Here is a 24,700-nt window from a genome sequence, read left to right as displayed (position 1 = left end):
TTGATTTGTGGATGTATGGTGAAAATTATTTTACATATCAAGGACAATAAAGATTAATACTTTGACAAGCTGGTCTTTTTGCCGATAAAGGGATTTGATTTGTGTTTTCTAGGTATTTGGTGTTTCACTGAGCTTTTTTTCATGAGGGAACCCCATGATGTGGTCGCTCTGCGGAAAGAGCCTGTGGTTCTGGATTGCCAGGCCCATGGAGAACTTCCAATTACCATTGTGTGGCTAAAAAATGGACAGAAGTTGGTGGATAGTGAACGGACATACGTTTTATCAAATGGATCGCTGTACATCACTGAGGTTGAACATCGGAGGGGGGAGAGATCTGATGAAGGCTGCTATGAATGTTTAGCCCAAAATAAATATGGAGCCATTCTGAGTCAGAAATCCCATCTCTCTGTGGCCAGTAAGTACTTTTTTAAAGATTTTACTAATTAAACTGCTCTGGGACCACCAGAAGATTTGTCTGAACTACAGCCCATTTTTTTCTCGCACTAACTGCAAAGAATATTTATTGCCCATTTATATTAATCTATTACAGTCTTGGGATATTGTGGTGTTCATATTACTGTAGCTGGTATGTCTTGTGTGCACTTGATTAACTGCAGCAAGCAAGAATTTCAATGTATCTGTTCTTGTGGGTCTGATAATAAACTCTTATCTCATTGAAAAACATCCTAATTGAGCTATTATGTACATCTCCCATTCATGTGCAGACACACACAGACACGCTGCACTGGAAAAGCTGGTTTGTCAATTGAAGTAAAAATGATGGATTATAAAGATAATATCACTTGAAATGAATTTAAGGAAAATTGTCTTGCTTCGTTGACCCATATGATGAAACAAGCGATTTGTGATGTAATGTAACAGGCCTTTTGTCCCAAAATCTTCATCTATCGAGCCTCAACCTGCATTTGGTCCATATCCCTAGAAAGATTTCCTATCCATGTAACTTCAAATGTTTTTTAAAGCATTGCATTAGTGCCTGTGTCTGGCAGCTTGTTTCGCATACCAACCTCCCTCTCTGTGAAGGAGGTGCCCCTCAGGTCTCTTTTAAATCTGTCCCCTTCACCTTAAATCTATGCCCTTTACTTTTAACTCATACCCAGGTTAAAAAGATCATTTACCTTGTCTTTGCCCCTTATGACAATGTAAACCTCTGTAACAGTGGTTCTTAATGTTTTTATCATAAGTAATCCCTTCCTCACCACAGAGAACATACGGCAGTCCAAGGCTATCTAGCCTTACCTTATACCCACCAGTCCTGGTAATATTTCTTAAATTGATTTTGCACCCTTTCAAATAAATGCCATCCTTCCTAAACCTGGGTGACCAGATCTGTGCTCTGTGTGGTCCTACCCATGTCTTGAACAGTTGTAATGTGATGCTCCAGTTCCTGATTAATGAAGGCAACTTTGCAAATGGCCTCTTCATCACATTGTCTACCTGTGTCACCACTTTCAATGACTATGACCCATAGTATGGACCATGTACCCAAAGTGATTTTTATTTATTCAGATTATCCAAGTTTTGAAATGTGTTGAATCTTAAATCCTGTTCAAAAAATTTAGCATTTGCCTCTCATTTATCAAGGCAAGTTTCCACTCTGCTTTGTGTTGGAGTCTTGATAGACTCTTGGATCTTGTGTTCTATATAATCAGATATGTGAATAAACCAAAAATGGAAAATTGTAAACATTTCACAAAATCATTTGAGAATTATGATAAAACATTTGGATCTGGTGTGAGCAGATGAGGTTCGTTGTGTAATTACTCAGTGGCACCTCCAGGCAAATGAAAGTTTTAACACAGGAGGAGAAATGGTCATACAAAGATATCTAAAGTTGTGAATCTTGCTAATAATGTCGTCTTATGAATTTACACTTAGAACACATTTACTATAGGTAAAAAAAATGAACTATTTATATAAAAAAATGAACTGAAATTCAGTTCTGGTGTTCAGTTGCAAACTATTGGCACATATGATTTTAAAGATGTGTTTCTTAATAATTTTGTGATTGTCTCATAAAATGCTTAACATTCTTTACTGTAAATGATAAATTATGTCAGGGAAGACCTGGTTGGCTGATCTCAATCAGGTTATTGGCTCGTGTTGGTTTTGATGACAAGCCTAATTTTCTCAGGCTGCAGTTATTTACACCGTTGAGTTGATGTTGAGTTATTTAAGCTTGACATAGTATCAAATTTATCAAGTGTTGGAGTTAAAATAAATTGGCTGATATATTTATTGATCACTGCACTGTAAAAGCTCTTGTTATTTAGGCTGTGGTGAAAAAAGATGCAATAAACTTGATCAATCCGTATAAAACAATTTGTGTGTGACTGTGAAAAATCAATATCGTGGCAAATGTACACTTGTGATGCAGAAGTAAATCTGTAAATAAGGGTATTCTCTTAACAAAATCGAACTTTAATTCATGCAGGAGCCTCTTGGAGAAAGCTGTGAAATTGCAACTTTTAATTTGGGGGAGGGGAGTGCATTCCAAACCAAAGTAGCAGTGAGGTGCAGGGACAGCTTTCTCTTAAAGCATTTGCCAGTGAGGTTATCCTTTATCACAGATGTGTAATGTCTGGAAAAGCATTTAAAACTTTTAATTAGTTCATCCAAGAAGTGTTCGACCTGAACACACAGGAAGGTGTCACTTTTTTCCAAAGTTAGAAGCTGTTACTTGCACCGAGGTTGAAATTGATTATTCATGTGCAAATTAAGAATTCTTTGGGTTAAAAGGTTAGAGGCTATGCAGGATGAGGTTTAGCCCTGTGATAAAGAGCAGATGACCCTTGCTCATTGTCCGTAGCTTTCATCTTGTTCCTCCACAAAGTTTGTGATTGCCAGGAATTGTTCTTAAGGAATGCAGCGAATCGGATAGCTTGTTACTGTGGAGCCTTATCACACAAGGACATCACAGCAGGTCTTTAGGGACAGTTTCTCCCTCTGAAGCCCTTGAGGCTCTGCTTTTTGCTGTTCACCCATGCACAGATGAATTTTACTTTTTTTTTGCTTTATTTTAAATTTCTCTTAAAGGAACGGAGGTCTGTGTTCAGGAAGTTGGGAAAATGAGAGCTATTGAGGGACAATTGCATTCTTTTAAAAATGGATTTTCTTCTTGTAGCTGTGAGACAATAGGAAGTTATTTTTCGCTGCTGTTCTCTTCTTGCTGAGGCACCCAGCTGGGGTAAATGTCATTGGAATAATCAAGTTCCCAAATGGCTTGCTTTGCGTCTGAATGAGATGAAAAGTGAACAGCCATGTGCTACTGATAAGGAGTATGCTTGGAAGGAAAGAGACTTCGTTTTTATTAAAAACAATTGTGGCTGATTTCAGAGTATATAGAAAATTCAGATCTATCTATTGGCCAGTTCCTTAAGTTGTACATGATGAATGCCAACTTGTACTTTTTGCTGAAGGAATGTTATTTTCTTAACTCTGAATTTTTTTGAAAAGTACAATCAAGATTTGATTTATATACAAGAAACACAAGGGCAGTTTTATTTTCTAAAACCATTCTATTTATCCTTGTAAAACACGATGACTGATTTTTAAAAATTTTTCACACTATGAACCATATCAACCAAAATATGTACAAACGTTTCTCATTAAATTTACACAGTGGTCTTTTCTCCCTTTTTTTTGCCCTTCCCTCTCTCTTCTATACCCACCCCCCCTCCAAAACTCATAAATATTCAACATATACAATACAATAAAACCATAAAACAATATCTTCACACAAAGGAAAATAAACAAGAAAAATGCGTCATCTATTTATTACACACTGAATCTAGTCGTTTTGTCTTCTTATAATTTTCATTCTCCGGTCGGTCGTAGGCAAGTTCTCTCTGTTATGTTCCATGTTTGGTTCCCACATTTGTTCAAACATTGTGACTTTATTTTTTTAAATTGCATGTTATTTTTTTCCAGTGGGAATACATTTATTCATTTCCATTTACCATTGCTATATTCTCATGCTCTCTTCCATTTTCCAAGTTGACATTATACATTTTTTTTGCTATCGCTAAGGCTATAATAATGAATATTTTTTGCACTTTATCCAATTTGAGGCCTACTTCACTACTTCTTAAGTTACTTAAAAGAATTATCTCTGGTTTTTTGGTATGTTATTTTTTGTAATTTTATTTAGTATCTGATTTAGTTCTTCCCAAAACTTACTCACTTTTGTACAAGCCCAAGTTGCATGTAATGTTGTTCCCATTTCCTCCTTACAGCGAAAACATCTATCCAATAATGTTGAATCCCATTTTTAAAAAATTTTTGAGGAGTAATATATCCCATGTGTAACCAATTATACTGTATCATGTGTAACCTTATGTTTATTGTATTCTTCATAGTTCTAGAACGTAACTTTTCCCATACTTCATTTTTTATCTTTATGTTTAGATCCTTTCCCCACTTCTGCTTAGGTTTATAGTTTATTTCATTTTCCTTATCTTGCATCTTAATGTACATGTTGGTTATAAATCTTAATTATCATTGTGTCTGTAATTACATATTCAAAGCTGCTTCCTTCAGGTAATCTCAAGCTGTTTCCCAATTTATCCTTTAAATAAGCTTTCAGTTGATGAAATACAAACATTGTACCATGAGTTATTCCATATTTGTACTTCAAGTGTTCAAATGTTAATAAATTATTTCCCAAAAAACAATTTTCTATTCATTTGATTCCTTTTCTCTCCCGTTCTTTAAAGGAAAGGTTATCTATTGTAAAAGGGATTAGCGGATTTTGCGTCAATAATAATTTTGGTATTTGACAATTCGTTTTTTTCCTTTCTAAGTGGACCTTCCATGTATTAAGTAAATGATGCAGCACTGGTTGGTTTTATATTGCACCAGCTTTTCATCCCACTTATAAAGTATATGTTCCGGTCGGTACCTTCTTCCCTATTTTATCTAGTTCTATCTTGGTCCAATCTGGTTTTTCCCTTGTCTGGTAAAAATCTGATAAATACCTTAATTGTGCGGCTCTATAATAATTTCTAAAATTTGGTAACTGCAAACCACCTTGATTATACCGCTCTGCTAATTTATCTAACGCTACCCTTGGATTTCTCCCTTTCCACAAGAATTTCATTAAAGAATTTTTCTGTTAAAGGAATTGGTAACGTTTGAAATAAGTATTGTATCCTTGGGAACACATTAATTTTAATGCAGTTTATCCTCTCTATCAACGTTAGCAGTAATTCTTTCCAATGTTATCTAAGTTTTCCTGCAATTTCTTTATTAGCGGCTGATAATTTAGTTTGTACAAGTGGCTTAAGTTATTATCTAACCTGATCCCTAGGTATCGGATTGCTTGTGTTTGCCATTTAAATGGTGATTCTTTTTTAAATTCTGTATAGTCTGCATTACTCATTGGCATCGCTTCACTTTTATATGCTTTGATCTTGTACCCCGATATTTCTCCATATTCCTTCAATTTCTTATGTAATTCTTTTACAGATACCTCTGGTTCTGTTAGGTATACTATGATGTCATCTGCAAATTAGCTGATTTTATTCTCCTTCTCCTTTATTTTTATCCCTTTTATTTTATTTTCTATTCTTATCCATTCTGCCAAGGGTTCTATTGCTAAGGCGAACAATGAGGGGGATAGTGGACATCCCTGTCTAGTTGACCTACTTAATTTAAAGTGACTCGATACATATCCATTTACTGCTACCTTTGCCAATGGTCCATTATACAATGCTTTAATTTATATATTTTTCTGGTAGATTGAACTTCTGTAATACTTTAAATAAGTAGTTCCACTCTACTCTGTCGAAGGCTTTTACTACATCTAGACCAACAGCTACAGTTGGTTTCTTTTCCTTGAACTCCGTGGATTAGATTAATGAGTATACAGACATTATCCGCAGTTCGTCTTTTCTTAATAAATCCAGTTTGATCTTGTTTTACTATTTTAGCTACACAATCAGCCAATCTGTTTGCTAATAATTTCGCTATTATCTTATAGTCTGAGTTAAGTTGAGATATTGGTCTATATGATTCAGGTGTTAATGGGTCCTTCCCCGTCTTTGGTATTACTGTAATTATTGCTGTCTAACATGAATCTGGCAAGTTTTGTGTTTCTTCTATCTGGTTCATTACTTCCAGGAGAGGAGGAATGAATAACTCTTTAAATGTTTTATAAAATTTTATTGGGAATCCATCCTCTCCTGGTGTTTTATTGTTCGGCAGCTTTTTTAATATATCCTGTATTTCCTCTATTTCAAATGGTTTTATCAGTTTGTTTTCCTCTTGCAATTTCGGCAGTTCAATTTTAGCTAAAAATTCCTCTATTTTATCATCTTTCCCCTCGTTCTCAGTTTGATACAATTGTTCATAAAATTCCTTAAAATTTTCATTAATCACTGTTGGGTTTTATGTAATTTGTTTGTCCTTTTTCCTTGATGCCAGTATCGTTCTTTTAGCTTGTTTTAAGTTGCCAGGCTAATATTTTGGTTTTTTTTTCCTCCCAGTTCATAATACTTTTGCTTTGTTTTCATTATGTTCTTCTCCACCTTGTACGTTTGTAATGTTTCGTATTTAATTTTTTTGTCCGCCAATTCTCTCCTTTTTGTTATATCATCCCTTTTTACTAATTCCTTTTCTGTACTTACTATCTCCCTTTCCAACTGCTCTATTTCCCGATTGTAATCCTTTTTCATCTTAGTCACATAACTTATTATCTGCCCTCTAATTAAGGCTTTCATTGCGTCCCATAATATAGATTTGTCTTTCACTGATCCTGTGATTATTTCAAAATATGTTTTAATTTGGCGTTCAATAAACTCCCTAAATTCCTGTCTATTAAGTAGCATGGAGGTTAACCTCCAACTATATGTTCTTGGTGGGTTGTCCTCCTGTTCTATTGCTAATAACAGGGGTGAATGATCTGATAGTAGTCTAGCTTTATACTCAGTTTTCTTAACTCTCCCTTGAATATGGGCCGACAACAAAAACATATCAATCCTTGAGTAAGTTTTGTGCCTACTCGAATAATATGAAAATTCCTTCTCTCTTGGGTGTTGCCTCCTCCATATATCCATAAGTTTCATTTCCTGCATTGATTTAACCATAAATTTGACTATTTTATTCTTTTTACTCGTCTTTTGTCCAGTTTTATCCCACATTGGGTCCAAATTAAGGTTAAAATCCCCTCCTATCGATATATTTCCTTGTGTGTCTGCAATCTTCAAAAAAATTTCCTGCATAAACTTTTGATCCTCCTCATTAGGTGCATATATATTGAGCAAATTCCAAAATTCTGAGTATATCTGACACTTTATCATTACATACCTCCCTGCCGGATCTATTATTTCCTCCTCTATTTTGAATGGTACATTTTTGTTAACTACTATGGCTACACCTCTAGCTTTTGAATTATATGATGCTGCCGTTACGTGTCCTACCCAGTCTCTCTTTAGTTTGTTATGTTCCGCTTTAGTTAGATGCGTTTCCTGCACAAATGCTATATCTATTTTTTTTCCTTCTTCAATAAATTTATTGGCCTCTTCCTTTTAATTTGGTTATGTATTCCATTAATGTTTATAGTCATATAGTTCAACATGGCCATCTTATATCTTGCATACATCTCTTTTCCACCTCTTTGCCATCTCCATCCCCCTTTTCCCCATTTTCATCTCTTAGTTATCTCTTATTACACTTAATGTATGACAACACATTTAAGACACCCACAGTTCCCACATCCCCTAAATACCTTAACCCCAAAAATTCCCCCCACCACCCCCCCTCTGAGTTGCTCCATATTCCTCGGCGGGCAACCACAACTCCCCTTTTCATTTGGGTTGCAATTTTGTTCGCAGCGTCAACTGATTTTGCAGTGACAGTTCTTCCCCCTCCACCCAGCCCTCTCCAGATTTTTTAAACACATATAACAAAGCTCTCTTTTTTCCCCTACTCCCTTCCTTCCCTTCTCTTTTCCCTCTTTAGTTCTTTACATATACATTGTTTTTATATCTTTATATATACTTTATCGCCGTTCTTCATTGTTACATATCTTCATTTCTTCTCCTGTCCTGCAAAGGCTCTGCGAATTCTTGCGCTTTCTCTGGATCCAAGAACAGTCTGTTTTGCTCCCCGGGTATAAATATTTTAAGCACGGCTGGATGTCTTAACATGAATTTGTAACCTTTTTTCCATAAAATTGATTTTGCAGTATTAAACTCCTTCCTCCTCATTAAGAGTTCAAAACTTAAGTCTGGGTAAAAAAATTATTTTTTGACCCTTGTATTCCAATGGTTTATTGTCTTCTCTAACTTTATTCCTTGCCCGTTCCAGTATATTTTCTCTTGTTGTATATCTCAAAAATTTTATTAAGATGGATCTTGGTTTTTGATGTGTTCGTGGTTTCAGAGCTAATGATCTGTGTGCCCTTTCTCTTTCCATTTCTTCCTGCATTTCTGTCATTCCCAGGACCTTCGGGATCCATCCTTTTATAAATTCCTTCATGTCTGTGCCTTCTTCACCCTCCTTCAGGCCCACTATTTTTTTTGTTGTTTCGCCTACTATAATTTTCTAACATATCAATTTTCTGAGCCAACTCTTGTGTCACTTTAATGTTTATGTCACTTTCTTCCAATTTTTCTCTTGTCATTTACTTCCATTTCTATAGCCGTTTCCCACTCTTCCACATTCTCTCCTCTTTTCCCTATTTCTGTCATTACCAGTTCTAACCTTTTCATTTTCCTTTTAATTGCATTAAACTCCAATGACGACCATTCTTTTAGTGATCTCATTTGTTCTTCAAAAAAGACTTTATCTATATTCTGTCCATCAGTTTTACCTTTTATTTCTCTTTGTCCATCAGTTTTACCTTCTATTTCTCTGTGAAGAGCTTGGTCGTCTTCTTCCTCTTCTTCTGAGTCTGTACCTGTGTTTGTTTCTTCTTCTCTTCTTTGTGTCTGTGTCTCTTCTGTTTTTCCTGATGAGCTGCTTGTATCTCTTTGTCGGGCCTCCTCTTGCTGGGCCTCTTGTTGCTGGTCCTCCCCTCCTGGGCAGCTTGTCTGTTGTGCTTCCTGACGTTGATCTTCTTGTCGGTCATCCCTCCGTCTATCTCCCACGTCTGTTTCATCATTCACTCTTCTGCTGCCTTCCTTGTCCTCCAGCTGAGCGCCCTGGTGTCCGGCATCCCTCAGCTGTTCGCGCTGTGGCAGCCCGCTCCTCTGCTGAGCCCACCTCCTGCTGGTGTCCTCTTTCTCCTTTGATTGCACACTGCGCACTTTTGGCTCTGAGAGCCATTTTTGTAGTCCACCAGCAGGTGAGTTGTGACTCCGCAGGGCAGGCACTGACCTCGAGGGTCGGGCGCTCCTCGCCACCGCAGCGTCCTGTTCCTTTGTCAAGGTAAGGCCTTCTTCTTTCTTCTCTGGTGACTTTTCTACTTTTTTTTCCAGTAGTTTTTACTTTCTCTTTCTTGGAACCCATCTTCTTTCTCTTTTCTGTATCTTTATCTTCTATTTCTTATATTTTATTTTTGTTATGCTTTACTTTTTCCTAACTTTTTTCCTATTTTCCTGATCGGCCACTACTCCATCACGTCACTCCTCCAGACAACGCAGTTGAAGTAAAAACAACTCATGAGGTCAAACATTGTCTTTTATATAGCAAAAATAAAGATATATAACCGATATTTAGGGCTTGAGCCCTTCATCAAGGCATGGAAAAAGGTCAGTGGGCACCTGAACAAAATGGTGGGCGTTCGGATGCCTTCTGACATTTTGTTCATCCCTTGATGAAGGGCTCAAGCCCAAAACGTTGGTTCTGTTACCTTTGCTGTACAAAGTTCACTGTTGGACCAGCTGAGTTTCTCCAGCATTGTGTTTTTACTCTTTATCTTTGCTTATTATTTTTCCTGAGATTCTTTAATTAATTTAATTCTTTATTTTGATTAAATGAAGGTGATATATCATATTAATGTTGCAGCTTCTGTGCACTGGCTTTGCTTTGCACCAGTCATGAAAGCATTTGTCGGCAATGCTGTGTGAATGTTTTTGCAACGTGTGGGTGTGGACTTTTCTACTTATCTGGTAAATAACCTACTTTACTTGGACTGCTCTATTTGTGAGTACTGTGCAAAATGTTCTCTTCATTCTATTACCACTAAATATTGAACTGGCATTCCATGAAAAATAAATTATGGCAGTTAGTTACTGTTCATTGTAATCTAGTTATCACTGAATTCTTTAGCATAAACTTCTTTGTATTCTATTACGGGCAGTAGTTGTTTTCATTTTGGAAATGCTTCATGTTCAAACTGATGGGGGATAAACCTGTCTGGGTTTTTACAGGGAAATCTGTCTCAAAGCCAATGGAATTTGCAAGTACTTGAGAAATCCAGAGTGGGCAAAGTGGTTAATGGGTTTGGGGCTGAATCTTCCAGCCATATTGCCAGATCAGCAACTTGCTGAGGTTTGGCAGTTCCAATTGTTTTGTACACCAGAGGAAAGGATGTGTCTTGCACCCTTTACCTGTTCTGATGATCCTAAATAAAGGCAGTAGTTTTAGTTCTCAGGTTCTGTTGTGCTTGGATTCTCAGATCTTCATAATTTAAGAGCTTGATTATAGGCAGGCTAATCAAGCTGCCCCCCCAATGGAAAAAGAATCTGGAAAGTTGTAGGAGGAATTCAAATACAGTACATTGATTTTAAATGTTTAGGAGATGCAATGTTTTCAGTAAAACTGGAATAAAATTAATATAAAATGTTAAATAATGGAATTTAGACAATGATGGCCACTTAAATGTGGGTGAAGGGAAAAGCAGTAATTTATTTCCCAATCTGTTAATTGTGAAAGGAGGTGACATTTGGATTGAGAAAATGGTTGCCTGGAGCAGAGTGTATAAGGTAGATTTCAACATATAACTGCTTACTTGGCATTGTTAGTGCGTGGTCAGCGCCACGTGCTGTTACAGCGCCAGCGATTGGGACCGGGATTTGAATCCTGCACTGTGTGTAAAGGAGTTACTACGTTCTCCTGTGTCTGTGTGGGTTTTCGGTTTCTTCCCACCTTCGGAACATACTTTGGTGGGGGGGGTTAGGTTAATTGGGTGTAACTGGGCAGCATGGGCTCGTGGACTGAAATGGCCTATTACCATGCTGTATATCTAAATTTAAAATTAATATTGCTATGAGTATACTTGCTGCACCATAGTGATGTGTGGTGTTTTGGGATGCAGATCTTTGTCATTTTCACCTTACAAAGCCGACCAGTTCACTAACGTGACCTCATTTGATGAATTTGTAAACATTATAGTTTGATTTTGATCGAAGGTCTTCTGGTACTGTTGGGTGGTGGTTTGATAGTTTGTGGATGATAATGTGAAACTAAACCCATTTTATTTTTCAAGGGAAATGAGTAAAATGAATTTGAGCATCTGGAACTATTCATTTTGGAAATGTGTAGAAAACACGTGCTCTGGTTATTGTAGATCTTTGAAGCAACTTTGGCTTTTTTATTCGGGAGGAGGGGAAATCCTATGGACAGAGGAAATTTGGAAAATGTGCAAGTTCCCTGTATTATAAGTATAGGCCAGGGTGACTAATACCCTGCTTTGAGTCAATTAAATGAACCATTTCATACTGAGATTGCTTACTTCAATGGCAACGAAACAAAATGATGGGTTATATTTCTGTTTATATATTGTCAAAGAGCTTAAAGGTAAGTGCTGAATGTCCCTATAAAATGGAGTGTTGTCATTGAAGATTGCAAAGGATATTGAGTTGTAGCTATGCTATCGAAGTTGCTTAAGGACTGTTGAGATTGCAGGAAAATCGGAGCTAAATTTGTTTAAAGAATGGCAGTGAAATTTCACAATGGAAAGTACAATTTCTGGTTGTTTAATAATTTGATTCATTAAATAGGGTTGCAATTGTGAGCTGCCTTTGGAATTGTGCTCTTGTTAAATGCCGTGCTCTATTTTGGTCCAGATAAAGGTGTTGCGCTGTGAAATGTAGCAGCAAAATGATGGAAGATGGTGAATTGCTGAATAACTTGTAAAGTGGACTGATTTGACACCAGAAACACAAGGTGCCGATTGATTCCTTTTGTTTGGACTGGATTGTTTGGAATAATGTAAATATTATTAGTGTGTGCAATGTAATTTAGTTTAAAGCAGCTGTGATCGTGAAGTGCAAACTGATTTAGTAACTGCCTTGTAAATTGAATTATTGGATTAAATGTGAAGATGACTCAGAAGAACCTGCTTGTATTCCAAGTCTGATCTCTCTGGTCGTCTGGCGGATATGAAACTCTGTTCTTTTGTGGTGGAAAAGAAAGCTTGGAGCAAAGCATGGGCACCAAACACGTTTCCCTCTTGATATTCATTAAGATTGCACAATGTGCAGACCAATAGCGCAGGCATATACTTGCTTTTGCCACAAGGGATGTGGAAAATATTTAACCACAATCTCTTTTACAGAATGAAGAAACTAATATTTGTCTCTTTGGTTCAATTTGTTAATGTTTGTAATGCATATTTAAAGTAATTGAGGCTATGCCACTCTCTTTAACTGGTGATATCCAGTTAACTACAACTTTAAAGCTTTTTCCTTTTCAGATTTGAAGATTTCAAAAGGTTGGGGGGGATTGGCTGTGCTAGTTGTGCAGAGAGGAAGTACCCAGTTTCAGCACTGTTTCCAAAGAACAGCCTTTATATTACGTACACTGCAAGAGCAAGCCTTTCAGAATCAGAACGTCATGAAATTTGGTGTTTTGCAACAGCATCATTAGTGCAAACATCGATATTATAACCATCTTGCAACATTATCAAAAATAATTAGTGCACGAAAAGTAAGGCAGAGTTTGTGGTTCATTGATGATTCAGGAATCTGATGGCAGTGGGGAAGAAGCTGTCCTTGTGCCGCTGAGTGCTCGTCTTTAGGCTCCTGTACCTTTTCCTCAATGGTAGCAGAGTGAAGAGGGCATGGCCTGGGTGGTGGGGGTCTTTGAGGATCGAGGCTGCTTTTTAAAGACACCGCCTCATGTAGATATCCTCAGTAGAGTGAACTCTGATGCCTGTGATATCTCAGGCTGAGCTAACAACCCTCTGGAGTTTATTCTTGTCCTGAGATTTACTGCTTCCATACCAGACAGTGATGCAACCAGCAAGAATGATCTCCACGGTACACCTATAGAAGTTTGAGTCTTGGGTGACATACCAAATCTCCTCAAATACCTCAAAGTTTAGCCCCTGGTGAGCCTTCTTTGTGATTGCATCAACATGGAGGCTCCAGGATAGATCCTCAGAGATGTTGACACCCATGAATTTTAAGTTCTTGACCCTCTCCATTACTCAGCCCTTGAGGACTGGATTGTGTTCCCCTGACTTCCTCTAAGTCCCCAATCATCTCCCTGGTATGGTTCCTCATTGCCGTTTGTGATTCTGTCGACAACTGTGGTGTCATCGATAAACTTGTAGGTAGCATTGGAATTGTGCTTGGCTGCACAGTCGTGGGTGTATAATGAGTAGAGCAGTGGGCTCAGCACGCATCCTTGGGATGCGTCTGTGTTGATGATCAGTGAGGAGGTGACGTTGTTTCCATTTCGTACTGACTGTGGTCTTCCGAGAAAGTCAAGGATCCAGTTGCAGAGGGGGGTACAGAGGCCTAGAGCTTGTAGCTTCTTGACCAGCACTGAGGAAATAATGGTATTGAAGGCCGAGCTGTAGTCGATGAAGAGCAGCTGTATGTATGAATTGCTGTTTGAGGTGATGCAGAACTGAGTGGAGAGCCAGCAATATTGCATCTACTGTGGAGTGATTGTGACAATAGGAAAATTGCAGGGGGTCCAGATCTTTACTTGGGTATGTGTTAATTCTGGCCATGACCAGCCTCTCGAAGCATTTCATCACAGTAGAAGTTGGCGCAAATGGGCGTTGGTCATTGAGGCAGCCCACTCTACTCTTCTTGGGTACTGGGATGACTAATGCCTTTTTTGAAGCAGGTGGGAACCTCTGACTGCAGCAGTGAGAGACTGAAAATATCCATGAACACACTGGTGCAGATTTTCAGTCCCCTGCCAGGTATGCCATTAGGGCCTGATGCCCTGGAAGGGTTCACCCGCTTGAATGATGTTCTGACGTCGCCCTCAGAGATAGAGATGTGGCCCAACTGCACCATGCCAGTTTACAAACTTCATTTGAGTTTTCACACATCCTTGTCAGCATAATTTAACCAGTGTTACAATTTTCCACACTGACTAAGAAATGGATGAAAATTTAAATTTATGTATAGAGCAGGGTAATCAGTCCTTCTGATGCATGGAGCCTGTGCTGCCAAATACCCCAATTAACCTACAACACCCCCGAACGTTTTGAAAGGTGGGAGGAAACCCATACAGACATGGGTAGAGCTCCTTGCAGATAGCGCTGGATTTGAACCCAAGTTTCTGGTGCTACATAAATCGTGCTGCCCTAAAACAGGAAATGGTTGATGCTTGGGTGCTATTCAAAATGTAATAACTAAGTATTTGCTTGGTATAAAAATCAAATCTGTTTGTGGCCCTTTCTCATTTTCGTTTTGGACCCATGTATCATGGTAGCTTGCATGAAAATATAGGTGAGACCTGAAGAAAACCAAATTGTTTATTGTCACCTGATTGTACTAGTACAACCCAATGAAACAGCGTTCTCCAGTCCTCGGTGCAAAACACGTAGACGCACAACCAGACACAACACACGTTCAGACAATACACATGCAGGACGAGTATTTTACCTGTACAAATACATAAATATTGTTTTGTACTTATGAGAGTATTGGATGGTTAGTGAGAGCAGTTCCTTTGGTCATTTGGCATTCTCACTGGCTGTAGCAACTACTGTCCATAAAAAGCTGCTTCAGAGACTAAGTGGGCCTGTTACTGTAATGTTTTGAGGAATTCATGATGAAGCCCAGATAAGTTTTAAAACAGTTTCTTAATTAACCAAAAGGACTCATAACATCTATAATAGTGTAGTAACCAAACATCTATTGTAATAACATAACGTCTGTGCTAACTTGGTAATGAATGTCCGTGATAACGCCCTACTCATCCCCCGTCTATCCTGCCATACCAGTCAACGCAGGCTAATTAACCTCCAACGGTGTGAAGCTCATGCACCGACAACCCTTACGAATAACATATGTGCACTGGAAGAAGCTTCTGGATCCTGGGATGCCGCCGACGCCTGCGACTACTGTCAACAACAATAAACAATGTGATTCGGTGAATTCTGACTCCTACACTCCCCATGGGAAGAAGCTGTTCGTCAGCCTGGTGGTGCTGGTTCTGATCCTCCTCTCCCTGACGGGAGCAGGTGACAGATGCTGTGTGCAGGGTGGAAGGGGTCCTCCATGATTTTGTGCACCATCTTCAGATGATACTGGTAGATCATGGGGAGGAGGGAGACTCCAGTGATCCTCTCTGCCACTCTGCTGGTCCTGTGGATTGACGACCTCCAATCCATTTCTCTGCCGCAACTCTAGCGCACTGATGCAGCCGACCAGGACACTCGATGGAGCTCCTGAAGATGATTGACTTAATGGAGGCCGGCAGCCTTGCCCACTTTAGTCTTCTCAGGAAGTGCAGTCATTGTTGCGCCTTCCTGACAAGTGAGGAGATGAGTGTCCACGATAGGCCACTAGTTAAGTGAACTCCAAAGAACTTACTGCTCTCTACGATTTCAGAGTTGTTGATGTGTAGAGGAGGGTGGTCGTCCCTGGTCCTCCTGAAGTCCATGATCATCTCTTTTGTCTTGTCCATGTTGAGACAGGTTGTTACACTCTCACCATTTCACAAGATTTTCCATCAGTTGTTGCTGATGAGGCCAACGACTGTTAGAGCTGGATCTGGCAATGCAGTTGTGGATCAGTAGCATGAACAGGTGTGGGTTGACCACACAACCCTGAGGTGAGCCGATGTTCAGCATGACAGTACTCTATATTTCTGCTACTGACCCAGACCGACTGGCCTTTCCATGAGGAAGACAAGAATCCAGTTACAGAGAGGGGTGTTGAGTTCCAGCAAAGACAGCTTCACCAGCCTCTGGGGAATGATCGTATTGCATGGCAAGCTGAAGTCAATGAGGCATCATTCTCCAGGTAGGCCTGGAGGGAGTGAATCAACAAGGGTACAGTATCATCTGTGGAAAGGTTTCTTCTAGAAGCGATTTGATATAGGTCTCTGGGAGGTGTATTTTTTTTTAATTTTTAATTTTTCACTCTATGAACCATACGAACCAAAATACACACAAACATTTCCTTCTTGAATATACACAGTGTCATTTTCTCCCCTTTTTCCCCCTCCCTTCCCTCCCTCCTTCACCCCCACTCCCCACCCACTCAACGTTCAACCTATTTGATACATTAAACCCATTAAACAATGTCATCACACAATGAAAATAAACAAGAAAATTGTGTCATCTACTTTTACACACTGGGTCAGTTCATTTCGTCTTCTTCTCCTTCTGTCATTTTAGGTGGTGGAGGTCCGCGGTAGGACTTCTCTGTTGTGTTCCATGTACGGTTCCCAAATTTGTTCGAATACTGTGATGTTATTTCTTAAATTATATGTCATTTTTTTCCAATGGAATACATTTATTCATTTCTGTGTACCATTGCTGTATTCTCAGGCTATCTTCTAATTTCCAGGTTGACATAATACATTTTTTTGCTACAGCTAAGGCTATCATAATAAATCTTTTTTGTGCTCCATCCAAATCGAGGCCAAATTCTTTACTTCTTATATTACTTAGAAAAAAGATCTCTGGATTTTTTGGTATGTTGCTTTTTGTGATTTTATTTAATACCTGATTTAGATCTTCCCAAAACTTTTCCACTTTCTCACATGCCCAAATTGCATGTACTGTTGTTCCCATTTCCTTCTTACAGCGAAAACCCCTATCTGATATTGTTGGGTCCCATTTATTTAATTTTTGGGGCGTGGTGTATAGCCTGTGTAACCAATTATATTGTATCATGCGTAACCTCATGTTTATTGTATTTCTTAGTTCCGGAGCATAGCTTTTCCCATGTTTCATTCTTTATCTTTATGTTTAGATCTTGTTCCTATTTTTGTTTGGGTTTACAGCTTGATGCGTTCCATCACCAGACGCTCGAAGCATTTCATAATGGTGGATGTCAATGCCCCAGGGTGGTCGGTAGTCATTGAGGCCAAAATAATGCCTGAAGGAGAATTAATGTTGATTATCTGGTTCAGTGTAATTTTCAAATGTTTTCTTTATGACTTTGCAAGAGAATTTTCCAGAAATTTACTTCTGGAGTGCGAGAGATGGCCAGTGCTGGAAACCAAATTTAGCCAAAATTATGGGTAGTTTTAAACTTTCACGAAACAAGGTTCTAAGAATGTGTCTTAACTGATGAATGATGCTCTTTAACGGTGCATTAAAAGCATCGAGTCCACGCTGCTGAAGATCCAGCTGCGCTAGGTGGGTCACGTCTCCAGAATGGAGGACCATTGCCTTCCCAAGATCGTGTTATATGGCGAGCTCTCCACTGGCCACCGTGACAGAGGTGCACCAAAGAAAAGGTACAAGGACTGCCTAAAGAAATCTCTTGGTGCCTGCCACATTGACCACCGCCAGTGGGCTGATATCACCTCAAACCGTGCATCTTGGCGCCTCACAGTTTGGCGGGCAGCAACCTCCTTTGAAGAAGACCGCAGAGCCCACCTCACTGACAAAAGGCAAAGGAGGAAAAACCCAACACCCAACCCCAACCAACCAATTTTCCACTGCAACCGCTGCAACCGTGTCTGCCTGTCCCGCATCGGACTTGTCAGCCACCAACGAGCCTGCAGCTGACGTGGACATTTTACCCCCTCCATAAATCTTCGTCCGCGAAGCCAAGCCAAAGAAAAAAAAAAGAAAAACACAGAAATGCTGGAGGAACTCTGCGTGACTTGCTTACAGCATCCATAGAGGTAAAGATATACAAGTGATGTTTCGGGGCCTGAGCCCTTCTTCAAGCTAAGCGTCAAATGCATGCAGGTGCCTGGATTAAAAAGTTGGGGGGGGGTGGAAATGGGCAGAGGAAGAGTACGGACCAACAGACAAAAGTATTAATTGAATATGAATGGGACAAGGGAGAGAGTAAATGTGAGAATTAGGAGTTGTTTGTGACAGAGGTGTGTTTTTGGCTCTGCGGAAGCAGTGTTGGGGAAAAGAGACAGAGAAAAGGAATGAGAGAGAGAGCTAGAGGAAAGGAGATAGAGGGAAAGTTGGGAGGTGGGTGGGGGGGGGGCAAATGGAAACAGAAGTCGACATTAATACCATCTGGTTGAGAGTTCCTAAACGGAACGTGAGGTATTGATCCTCCAATTTACGGGTGATCTCTGTCTGGTAGTGCATGAGACCATGGACAGACATTATGGGACTTTATTCTATCTTTATTGATTTGTGTATAATAGGATGATGCTGAATGGAGATGAGTATTGTTGGAGCTGTGCTGTGAACCGCTGGTAGGAGTTTGTACCAAATGTCTCCTCTGTTTCAATGGAGCATGAAGAGACCCTTCCATGTGATGGTGAATCCTGATCCTGCACACTGTAGATAGCGGCTGTTCTTTGACACTTGAAGTTCTAGAACTGCTGTTCTTCGTGTAGACCAGGAAGGTGAAACTCGCATCCTACTTCTCCCATCATTGCAGCACAGAAATGAGTCCTTTGACGGTGTTGAAAAGTGGATCTGTAAATATCACTTTTACAGGCTCAGCGTGTAAGAGAACCTTGTGTTAGGGTTGTGCGAGGAATCCCAGGCTCTCAGAACTCAATTCTGGAGCATGGAATATTGTAAACCTAGTTGAGGGTTTGTTTTAATTTTGAAGTCTAGCTGATATAAAACATTTAACCAACACAAGGGAAATTTCACCTTGTTTGGCAAGTCTAATGAGATGGAAGTCTCCTGACCGATGGCCAAAAGTGGGCAGTTGACAGTGAAGCCACCGTCTCTGGAAGCAGCTTTCTGCAGGCAACTGTGTGAATGAGGCTCCAGTGTGGCCACAGATTTACTACTGAAGCCAAGGTGGGTGTAATAGGAAATGGAAGTTTAACCTGATCCACTAAATATGTCGAGTTGGATCTCGTCATGAGGTTTATCCCTCATCTGAAGGCTTGTTTAATCTGAAGTGAGGGAGCAGGGTATTGCAGATAATCAACTTGCAGTTGAAAGATGATAAAATGTTCATTTTCACCAGTAGTGACAAAATTCATTGAGAATTTAATTGGTTTCTGGACCAGTGGGTATACTATCAGTCTTTGGAGTTTTTGACAGCAAAAACAATAATCATGTGATACTTGATATTGCCTCATTACTCCTGTTTTTCATCAGTGCATGACTTCTAACAAAGCTTCACTGCCAGTGTCTGTACTTGGGGGGATTTTTGTTCTCTCCCCATTTCCAGCTGGGTAATTTACACTTATTAATACTATCGACTTGGCAAACAGCTTGATGTATTATGTGGACAAGCAGTTCAGATCCCCCCCACGCCAAGTTGTTTTGCTAAACAGGTTATAAAATCTGAAGCATTTAAGCATTTTCTTTTGGCGATCTATTTCCAGTACCAATCTTCATAAGGCTAGAAACATAGCAAGGCAGTGTACGTAGCTAAATTTTTCATCGCCGTCGGCTATCCGGTTACTGTGAATTTCAAGCACTGATAGGGTTATTGACATTTAATCAGTGTAACCTTTGGCCCTCGCCAGGAAAAATGGCTTCCGTTTAGAATACTGACGTTTTCGTGAAAGCAAGAATCATTTGAAGTTGGGGATAAAAAGGGTATGAAAGATGGCAACATTGGGTCATTTCCCAACAAGCATTTATGTTTGCTTCACTAACATTTTTGAGAGCTGCATAACATTGACTTAACGGACAAATAATTTGAGTTACTGTATTTTTAAATAGTTTTTTCACTTGGAAAAGCTCTCTCCTCTTTGATGGCATAATAAGTGTAACATAGCCTGTAGGCTAAAACTTGTGTTATCGCTGCTTCACTTCAATATCAGTCATTGATTGAGTTTATCTACACAATGACAGGCATTCATCAATTTATGTATAAAGCTTGTGTATGTCATTGAGCCATGGGCAAAAACAGGAAACGTTAAGCATCGGACCTTCAAGTTGCGCTGTATTTATAGATAGTCCGTGCTTATTGGAATCTGGCTGCAAATTAATTCAAAGATAAACCTTCATTGTTTGGGTGTAAACATGCAAACACTGACTCAAGGTGGAGTCTGTGGTCTGAGAGCCTGATGAATGAGACACTGTTAATGAATCTTGCTCTATTTTGTCTTGTACTGGAGCCCAATCTCAACCGTTATGTAATAATTTAATTTAGACATGCAAACAGCATGGTCACAGGCCACTTCAGCCCATGAATCTGTGCCACCCAATTAACCTACACCCCCAGAATGTTTAAGGTGACATTGTTCCTGATGTGTTGGCTGCAGCTGGTGAGTTCCTTGTGCTTTTAAACAAAATGTAAATTAAAGTTACATGAACACCATTCAATGAGAGTCGAGGAGAAATGGGAATTGCACGGGGTGGATTAATTTGAACAAATGCTTGACTTCAGAAAGTTTAAAAGCATGTCTTCACTCCCCTCATGGTCACTGCTGAAGAAGATCCTATAATCTGCCCATTAAAGGGTGCCTGTTCTCTGGATGTTCTTTATGGGCCAGTGTCTGGGCAATGTAACAGTGATGTCTTGAGATCTCATTCCTTTCCACTAATGTATATTTCTGTCCCTGCACAACAGTCAGGTCATTTACTTTGTTGTCCACCATTGGCCCAGATATGGTCTCACTCGCTGGATTACAACACTCTCTGCTGCGTTCATTTTTGTCTGATTATGTATAAACAATAAATTTAAAAAAATACATGAATCCTGGATTGGGTAGTTTTGTTGAGATTTTTGTGGGAGGAGAAACAGTAGATGTTTTTGGTTCTGAGACCCAACAAAGCCAGGATGTCTCATTCCATGGATACTGACCGACCTGTTGTGCGTTTTGAGTATTTTAATTTATTTGCTTTACTGTTGAGAGTAGCTGTTTTGTATGAAAGCAGACGCAGCAGAGGATACTGAATATATGATGGAAAAATAACCCCGGGAATATTTAAATGTTGATAATTGGGAAAGGGAATATTCTGTTTTTGCCAAAGCATTTTTATAGAAGCTGTGAAAGTTGGTTGTAATCTAAGGTTTTATCAAACTTTCATGTCAGGAATGCCATATTATTCTTCTACAGCACATTTTCCATGGGTAGGGGGAGGGTGGGGGAAATGTGCACTGCTAAATGTTTTAACATCCTTTTGAGAAAGTCTCCCTGATGTGATTGCCAGCAAATTTTGGAAACCTTTTCTTCTGGACAAAAGAGCTGTGGAAAAGTCAGTGCCTTGTCCCTGTGGCAATGCATTGACATCTTAAAGTGATAGGATGGTCAACACAATAATGGGAAAATTTAGAAGCTGCCACAAAGCCTTTGCAGGGGCTACCCCAGTGACCCCAGATTCTGGGGCCAGGCTATTCACTGGAGAATTGGCTTTGTTATCTTTTGGCAGTGGTCAGTGAACTCTAGCGGGCTTTGGCAACCACCTTAGCAACAAATGATCAGCTGCATCTTTCCCGGGTAAATTTAGCACATTCGTAGAAGGAATCCATTTTGAGAAACATCCACTTTAAATTGGAAAAAAAAAGCTTGATTCAGTGATTATTTTTTCCCCCAAGTGTTGAAGTTTTAATTTTTGTATACCCCTGTTTATTAACTCATTCCTAATTGTAAAGAAGCAGATCATTAACCAGGCACAGACATTTCCTTTGGGTAGTTATGTTTGTTCAAAGTGGTTTTAGTAGTTAAGGTTAGATGAGTTTTGGATGGATACCATGAGCTAGCAAATAGAAATCCTACCTGAATGTTCATGTAATTTGTGTTCTCTTCTGTCTACTTGGCATTCTTCATTTCCCTTGATCACAGCATGCACTGGGTTTATGGGTATTTGCATATGAAGTGATGAAGTGACCCCATTGAATCCACCCTGATTTGTGGAGGAGCAGGGAGCATTCCACTGAAAAAATGAGCTCCGTTGGAGTCAGGAAAGAAAAGCAGCAGCTTGAGTTTTTGGGCTGAACGTAGATTGTGGTGTTCATAAAGAAAGCAAGGTGCCAAGAGTCAGCATTCTGGTCTTTGTCCACCGTGGAATTTGTTTATTTGGCAATAATAATGGAAAAATGGGTGCCGGGGTGCTGGACTGCTCCAGAGATAAAGTATTAGCTGGGTCAGTTCGAATGAATGGAATTAAAACTGAAAAGAAGTTGATCGTTTGCAAAGTAAAATTAGTTTTTCCTGAACATACTGATAATGGAAAAGCATAACACTGTAATCATTCCATAGCATTTCGTGTATAATCCATGTTTTAACCATGCATTTGTTTAATAATGCCTTGTGATACTTTGGGAACAAATAGGTAATTCTGAGAATGTAAGGTCATCAAAACACCAATGTCTGGAGCAAACCCAATGCCAAATTCTTTCATCCAACATCTCTTGATCTACATTGGTTTCTGGTTAAGCAACATTTAATTTCTAAAATCTCATCTGTATTGTCAAAATCCTTTACTGCTTGAAGAATCTGAGTGAAGTTGTTACGATAGTGGGAAAAATAAAATTGGAATTAATGTGTAAAAGGGTGGTTAACGATGAGCTAACGGGCCAGTTCCATATGCGTGTTTCCTCTCCCTCTCGCGCGCGCGCCCCCCCCCGCCCCGCCCCCCCTCTCGCTCCCGCCCCCCCCCTCGCTCACGTCCCCCCCCTCGCTCCCGCCCCCCCTCTCGCTCCCGCCCCCCCCTCTCGCTCCCGCCCCCACCTCTCGCTCCCACCACCCCCCCTCCCGCCCCCCCCCCCTCCCCCCCCCCCGCCCTCCCCCTCCCCTCCCGCCCCCCTCCCCTCCCGCCCCCCTCCCCCTCCCGCCCCCCTCCCCTCCCGCCCCCCTCCCCTCCCGACCCCCTCCCCTCCCGACCCCCTCCCCTCCCGCCCCCATCCCCTCCCGCCCCCATCCCCTCCCGCCCCCCTCCCCTCCCGCCCCCTCCCCTCCCGCCCCCCTCCCCTCCCGCCCCCCTCCCCTCCCGCCCCCCTCCCCTCCCGCCCCCCTCCCTCCCGCCCCCTCCCCCTCCCGCCCCCCCGCCCTCCCCCCTCCCCTCCCGCCCCCCTCCCCTCCCGCCCCCCTCCCCTCCCGCCCCCCTCCCCTCCCGCCCCCCTCCCCCTCCCGCCCCCCCTCCCCTCCGCCCCCCTCCCCTCCCGCCCCCCTCCCCTCCCGCCCCCCTCCCCTCCCGCCCCCCTCCCCTCCCGCCCCCCTCCCCTCCCGCCCCCCTCCCCTCCGCCCCCCTCCCCTCCCGCCCCCCTCCCCTCCCGCCCCCCTCCCCTCCCGCCCCCCTCCCCTCCCGCCCCCCTCCCCTCCCGCCCCCCTCCCCTCCCGCCCCCCTCCCCTCGCCCCCTCCCTCCCGCCCCCTCCCTCTCTCCCCCTCCCCCCTCACTCCCCCTCCCCTCCCGCGCGCTCTCCCCCCTCCCGCGCGCGCTCCCCCCTCTCTCCCCCCTCCCGCGCGCGCTCCCCCCTCTCTCCCCCTCCCGCGCGCGCTCCCCCCTCTCTCCCCCTCCCCCTCCTCCGCGCCCTCTCTCCCCCTCCCTCGGCTCCCCCCTCTCTCCCCTCTCCCCTCGCCCCCCTGTCTCCCCCCTCCCGCGCGCGCTCTCCCCCCTCCCGCGCGCGCTCTCCCCCCTCCCGCGCGCGCTCTCCCCCCTCCCGCGCGCGCTCTCCCCCCTCCCGCGCGCGCTCTCCCCCCCTCCCCGCGCGCGCTCTCCCCCCTCCCGCGCGCGCTCTCCCCCTCCCGCGCGCGCTCTCCCCCCTCCCGCGCGCGCTCCCCCCCCTCCCGCGCGCGCTCCCCCCCTCTCTTCGCGCTCCCCCCTCTCTCCCCCCTCCCGCGCGCGCTCCCCCCTCTCTCCGCGCTCCCCCCTCTCTCCCCCCTCCCGCGCGCGCTCCCCCCCTCTCTCCCCCCTCCCCCCTCGCTCCCCCCTCTCTCCCCCCTCCCGCGCGCGCTCCCCCCTCTCTCCCCCCTCCCGCGCGCGCTCCCCCCTCTCTCCCCCTCCCCCCTCACTCCCCCCTCACTCCCCCCTCCCGCGCGCGCTCCCCCCTCTCTCCCCCCTCCCGCGCGCGCTCCCCCCTCTCTCCCCCTCCCCCCTCGCTCCCCCCTGTCTCCCCCCCTCCCGCGCGCGCTCTCCCCCTCCCGCGCGCGCTCTCCCCACCCCTCTCCGCGCGCGCTCCCCCCCCTCTCTCCCCCACTCTCTCCCCCCCTCTCTCCCCCCCCTCTCTCCCCCCCTCTCTCCCCCCCTCTCTCCCCCCCTCTCTCCCCCCCTCTCTCCCCACCCCTCTCCCCCCCCCTCTCTCCCCCCCTCTCTCCCCCCCTCTCTCCCCCCCTCTCTCCCCCCCTCTCTCCCCCCCTCTCTCCCCCTCCCCCCTCACTCCCCCCTCTCTCCCCCCCTCTCCCCCCTCCCGCGCGCGCTCCCCCCTCTCTCCCCCCTCCCGCGCGCGCTCCCCCCTCTCACCCCCCTCCCGCGCGCTCGCCCCCCTCTCTCCCCCTCCCCCCTCGCTCCCCCCTGTCTCCCCCCCTCCCGCGCGC

The 24,700-nt window shown here is 42.7% G+C and overlaps 1 protein-coding gene across 7 annotated transcripts in view; it reads left to right on the top strand.

Moving 5' to 3' along the window:
• Positions 1 to 24,700, top strand: part of prtga (protogenin homolog a (Gallus gallus)) — a 232,761-nt gene that overhangs the window by 54,597 nt on the left and 153,464 nt on the right. For all 7 annotated transcript variants that reach the window (XM_069911024.1, XM_069911022.1, XM_069911023.1 and 4 more), the window contains one exon: positions 113 to 415. In XM_069911024.1, coding sequence (XP_069767125.1) covers positions 142 to 415 — 274 coding nt within the window. In that variant the 5' untranslated portion in view covers positions 113 to 141. The remainder of the gene's footprint in view (positions 1 to 112; positions 416 to 24,700) is intronic.

Source organism: Narcine bancroftii, chromosome 14 (assembly GCF_036971445.1).
Source record: "Narcine bancroftii isolate sNarBan1 chromosome 14, sNarBan1.hap1, whole genome shotgun sequence".
In the NCBI taxonomy this organism is placed as follows: Eukaryota; Metazoa; Chordata; class Chondrichthyes; order Torpediniformes; family Narcinidae; genus Narcine; species Narcine bancroftii.
This window is presented reverse-complemented; position numbering and strand designations above follow the sequence as displayed.